The sequence below is a fragment of the Ictalurus furcatus genome, chromosome 21, assembly GCF_023375685.1.
Source record: "Ictalurus furcatus strain D&B chromosome 21, Billie_1.0, whole genome shotgun sequence".
In the NCBI taxonomy this organism is placed as follows: Eukaryota; Metazoa; Chordata; class Actinopteri; order Siluriformes; family Ictaluridae; genus Ictalurus; species Ictalurus furcatus.
This window is the reverse complement of record NC_071275.1, coordinates 4,084,015-4,090,099: the sequence shown is the minus strand read 5'-3', so window position 1 is coordinate 4,090,099 and position 6,085 is coordinate 4,084,015. Positions and strand designations below refer to the sequence as shown.

General features: G+C 41.6%; 1 protein-coding gene across 1 annotated transcript; it reads right to left on the bottom strand.

Moving 5' to 3' along the window:
* Positions 1 to 289: 289 nt before the first annotated feature.
* On the bottom strand, positions 290 to 4,309 carry si:dkey-42i9.4 (uncharacterized protein LOC492503 homolog). Its single transcript, XM_053653149.1, has 3 exons — positions 4,148 to 4,309; positions 3,847 to 3,983; positions 290 to 755 (listed from the first exon to the last, which is right to left on the bottom strand). Exons 2-3 carry the CDS (start codon positions 3,962 to 3,964, stop codon positions 427 to 429), a joined length of 447 nt encoding a protein of 148 aa, XP_053509124.1. The 5' UTR covers positions 3,965 to 3,983; positions 4,148 to 4,309; the 3' UTR covers positions 290 to 426.
* Between the last annotated feature and the right edge of the window lie 1,776 nt (positions 4,310 to 6,085).

The following is a 6,085-nucleotide window of genomic DNA, read 5'->3' as shown; positions in this document are numbered from 1 at the left end:
AATACATATCTTAATTACCAAGTGAACATTAATTCAGACCACCATATGGTACATCTGAGCAGATATTATTTGGATGGCTGATCATTTTCACAGAAGCAACACTGACGTGGTAGTGAGTCTGCCACTGCTATGAGTGGCTCAGTGTGGTCCTCTGATGGACCTTTCCCACTGATGAATGTGGTAAAGAGGGGTTAGAAATTGTGTATAGCAACAAATGGGCTACAGTTACACCTAAAGTGTGCACTTACTGTACATGTAGTATATTTTATATGCATATTTAACACCATGAAAAAAACTGAAGCATCATCTTTAATTGAAATGTATTAAAATTTACAAAATTGTACAGGCATTAAAATCAAGTATTGAATCCAAATATATCCAATTTCCAAAAATCATTTTTAAAAAAAGTGTAAAACAAATGAGACATTAGCTGGAGACAGTCATCACAGTCATCGAGTGACCCAGTCTCAGTTTCTCTTTGCAGCTGTCCACAGAGTTCAGATGAGTCTCCGACGGCGGTGCGGACTCATACAGTACACAAATGGACCCGTCCTCCCCTATACGATAGGACACTTCGTAGGGGTCGACCCACATCGTAAGCTCGCAGGGTAAGAGGGATAAAAGCTGCTTCCTGCTAAGGCCGATGGTGTAAGCGGCCTTCCCTACTAGCGGGTCCATCCTGTGATTGATCCGGATACAGCGATATCCCGAACCTCTAAACGGTGCGTCAGGAAACCAGTGGTCCTCATAATGCTCTAAAATCAAAGAAAAAAAAAAACTTTTAAAAACTCTGTGCAACTTGCATATTGTTTTAAGAATCGATTTGTTGTTAAAATATCATTACTATCATTCACTTGGGAGGAGGATCTCAAGAAAGGCAACATTTTTTGGGTCATACTAGTGCTCCTGAGTTGAAGCCCCCATGAAATCAAAATTGAAGTTTTGTGACTTTTAGTATGAATATGTTGGGCTTAAGGTTATCTATAAGCTAGTGTGCTCCAAAACAATGACAAAATTCACATTTAGAAGATGTATGCATTCAAAATGTAGTCTCTCTACCACCAATACGAATCAACAGTTTTGATGACATCGCCCTGCACTTCGGCTTCTCATTAGATTTTCTGTCCAAATAAATGCTCTGGAGAATCTGAAGCGCCCCGCCCCCAAGACTATAAACACCGTGCCGAAGTTGCCGTTGTTGAGCTGTGTCTTTGGCTGTTCAAACACACGCCTTCTATTCATTTTCCAAGTGTACATTGGTTAAGAAGGAAACAGCTTGAATCCTGCACAAGTGAATCCAACACGTCGTTATTGCTCAGGCTCACGTCCATAGTACTAACTAGGGATGTCACGAGAACCCATACTTCGGGACCAACATTCTTAAAACGTGACGGTACTTGTTTTTCTGCAGTAGCGTTTTGTAACGAAAATACCGAGGTTCCGATTCTTCCGGACCTGACGGGGGCGGCAAATACGCGCAAATGTTTTAGTCGGTCCACAAGTGGTGAAGAAGAAGAACGCCTACAAGCACACGGGAAAAATTACAGAAGATTAACTCCGCCGTGACTCGTTGAGAGGAAAAAAGAGGAACTCTAGTATCAGTTTCCGGTGTGCAACCGATGCTATCGTTCATTTCAAACAAAGTGAGGAAACACCTGGAATTTGGCGAATCACGTGAAAGACAGTCCTATATTTGTTTGAGGCAGCTGGCATTGTAGTCGTGAAACCAGCTAACATTATGCTCCATGTAATGTTTGCGGTAGCTAGTTATTTGTTAACGACGCTAACGCATTGCGATGTTATACACTACCTCCTAATGGACCACCATGCATCGCCATTCAGCCCGTGTCCTGTCAGCTAAATGTAGCCTCATGTCACTAATAATTATTCAAATGTTCATGCTTTTAATAAATCTTTCATTCAGAGTATCAGGTGTGTGCACGCACGCGCGTCTGTGTGCATGCGTGCGTGCGTGCGCGCGCGTGTGTGTGTGTGTTTGCACGCGTTTAGGAGTGCACCTCCACTCATTGTCAGACAATGTTTGATAGCTAAAATACCCCCCTCCCTCCCTCCCTCCCTCTCTCCCTCCCTCCCTCCCTCTCTCCCTCCCTCCCTCCCTCTCTCTCTCTCTCTCTCTCTCTCTCTCTCTCTCTGCCAGTATCAGTCATGTCCTCCAGGAGAGTTTTTTTTATTTTATTTTTTTATACCACACCGTGGTATTGACTTTGGTATCGAGTATCGTGTACTTTTGGTGGTATCGGTACCAACTACTAGATTTTTGGTATCGGGACATCCCTAATACTATCTGCCAAGTACGTATTAAGCCGGGTTCACACTGTACGATTTTGGCCACGATTTGGTCGTCCGAGACCAATTTTGAGAATCCTAAAAGATTCCTATAATCCTCGGCCAAAATCTGTAGTCATTGATCGCTAGTTTGACGCGTTCCCCGACAGACGATTAACGGCCATTGTGATAAAATTTTTCTTCAGATTAAATTCCGTCACTGTCGGAAGATTCGATGCACAGTCCTTTAGTGTGGCTTCTCCTACTCCGTACGAGTCTTCGCACGTGAGTGCATCCTTTTTCGCGTCTTGACTGTCGTACAGTCCGACATTAATGACAACTGAAATCCTACAGTGTGACATGGCTTACAGCGGGGATCGTGTTCGTACAGTCTAACAAGCAACAGTCGCAAAGGACTATTAAAAATCGCAGTGTGCACCCAGCTTTAGCCCGGGCTGTGAGATAATCTAAACGCTATTGGCTATTTTAAAAGGGGGAGGAGCCACTCGATATTTCCCACCCTAACTTCCTGTTTCACTGGCTATTACGTCAACACATCAAATAACGCTGCGTCTTTCAAGACACTTCACAGGGACTTAAAACTCTAAAGCCTGTTTTGCACTGTTCGATTTCAGCAGTATTTTAAGATTTGTCTACTGTATGTATGCAGGTACGATCCCAAAATCTTTGCCGAATTCTAGAACAAACTGTGCAACAATATACTGTATGCTCTTCATGTCTGATTATATAATGAAGATCTTCTAATGACAGATCTGCAACCTGTCCCACGATTTTAATCTTGGTGGGTTACAGATGAGCATCGTTTACATATGAGAATTGAATTTTAAAAAGATTTTTTTTTAATGTTGACACTGCCAGAACTTGGCACTAAATCAGCCATCAGTGAGCATTTCACATTACGCCCACCTCAACTCACAACCAAAGAATTATTTAAAATTTTTTAGTATGCGACAGGTTTATACTGCCCCGATTTTTCTAACATTTTTAAGCCACACATTAGACACATATGCCTAATGCTGGATGATGTAAATGAAATGTCTGTGGTGGCTTGATGGTTAAGGCTCTGAGTTACTGCCCAGGGGTTCGGTTCGGGGGTTCAAGCCCCAGCACTGCCAGCCTCTGGGTTACTGATCGTAAGGTCGGGGGTTCAAGCTCCAACACTGCCAGGCTCTGGGTTACTGATCAGGGTTTCAGTTCGGGGGTTCAAACCCCAGCATTGCCAAGCTGCCACTGTTGGGCCCTTGAGCAATGCCCTTAACCCTCTCTGATCACAACCTCCCAACATCACAGGGGATATGTGAAGAAAAAATGATTTCACTGTGCTGTAATGTACATGTGACTAATAAAGACTTCTTATACTTGAATTTAGTGTCATACTGATAAGCTTTTCCCTTTGATTTCATAGCAAGGGAAATCATTGTACAGTGTACAGTACATTGTTCATCTGAGATTCATCCTTGAACCAGGATGTAACTAGTCCATGTCAGAGAAAGTGAAAAATAAACCAGTTAAGTGGATTGAACAAAGACTAAATATCACCTCCTAAAGCCTCTTCCAGAGAATGGCTGAAGTGTTGGAGTTGTTCTTCAGACAGAAGTCCTGTTCTTCTCAGTAACGTGGTAATAAAGTTCACAGCTGTGGACACTTCGGCTTTCATGGTGAAATATTTTCATAAGCTGTAAAATATCATACAATACATTCAGCTTTCCGTTTAGGTTAAATGTTAATGTTAAATTAGCTCATCTAGGAGTTGGCTTTCAGTCGCCTGGCCTGAGTAGTAGGTTGGCACTTTTCCTTTGTTCACAATACAAAGATAAAATGACTCTTAAACACAACTCACCTACTCCACACTCGTCAAAAATAATTCACATGGACTTCCTGACTCTTTTCCGATCGCAATCTGAACATTACATCAAACCCAAATCTAAAATGAATCGACTTTCTTTCGACCAAACTTCACTTCACTTCACTTCCACAGCACTGACCAAAATAGGATCAACAACGCCTGTGTCTCAAATAGCTCCAGAACTGATCTACAAGTGCGCTACTTAGGGCGCGGGATAAGGAGTTTCTGCACCCTACGCAGTGCACTTGGTATCTGTTTGGTATTCGGCCCTCGCTGTTGTAGACGTTGCGGAATGTCAGGTAGTAAACATTCTCGAGCGTCATACAAGTCACTCGTCCAATCGTATTTTACGCTGGCGACTACGTCATACGTACAATTCTATTGACAGTCCTGTCTTCGAAAGCGACAAAATAAGAATATCAGTAAAGTTTGCCCAGTGAAACAGCCGACTTTGTTGTGTTTAATGCGGATTTAATATCTCGACTGAATACCCAGAAACATACAATAAAGCCAGACATTTTAAAACATTTTTGCAGTAATGTAATAATGTTTCTTTTACAGTACTGGTGTGTGTCAATCCTGTCATGTATTAAAAGTACAGCATTCTGATAAACTATAGGCACTGAGTGCTGTCTGGTTGCATTGCCTATGTTGTTTTTAATGAAGCAAATCCCATAATTCTGTTTACCACACACGAATTCTGTGAACATAGTAAACTATCGGTCGAATATTACATTCTATAGTAGTTAGACATTTTCTAAGTAAGCAGTAAGACTGATTGTAGCATCATTGTATGAATGTATTCAACTTTTACTACACTGAGGAAACCGCTATGTCATGCACAGCGTTTGTTTTGGGATTACAGTCAATTTAGTTCAATTTCTACTCTCGAAATCCTCTTCGAATGGTGGATTGTGATAGCTTCACCCCTGCCCTGTGGAGGTTGCTGGTGATGTCACTGCCTGTTGTTTTTTTTTGGGGGGGCGGGGGTTCTTCGCAGCTCTCAGTGTTCAGTGTTCCTGTCATCAACTGCTGTTGTTTTCTTTGGCCGACCTGTTCTGTATCTGGTTAGTATACACCAGTGGTTTCTTTCTTTTTCAAGACATTCAAGATTGTTGTATTGGCAATGTCCAATGCTTGTGCAATAGCACTGATAAATTTTCCAGCTTTTCTCAGCTTCAAAATGGCTTGCTTTTCTCCCATAGACAGCTCTCTGGTCTTCATGTTGGTTTATCTTACACACAATATACTGAATAGCAACAATAACAGGGGATTCAGCTCCCAAAGTCCTACAGAAAACTACCGTGATAAACATTCACTTTGAAGGTGTAATAATAATTTATTTCTTCTGACATTTCTTTCTTTTTTTCTGACAGTAGGCTATTTCTTCAGTTTTATGGGGCCCCTGACTCCTTGGGCCCCTGGGCCTGTGCCCGGTACAACCATTTAGTAATCCATCCTTGCTGGGCGTGCTATTACAGGAAAATAATCAACCAGGTGAGGAATGCAGCCCAGTGAGAAGTGGAGTTACTATTACCACACTAACAATTATTTTCCAAGAACAGATGTCATGTATTTTTCATCTTATAGCACAATAGTTGATTGCAACAATGATTATTAAAATATATATATATTATTACTGAACAACATGCACTTTTTAACCATTTATAGTTCCATTTAATGTTGTGGAACGTTCATAAAACAAGTTAGTTCCTGTTATCAATTATGTTATAGCAGCTATAAACAGTCGTTCCCTCACCAACCAGTCTTTTTTAATACACAAATGTGAGGAATCAGAATACAGGCAGCTGATGGAGGACTGTGTCTTGTGGAAAAACAACTGCAGCTTAACACCAACAAGATAAAGGAACTGGTGGTGGATTTCTGGCAGGTTGTTTAACCAGTCACCATCCAGGATATGGAGATGGTGCA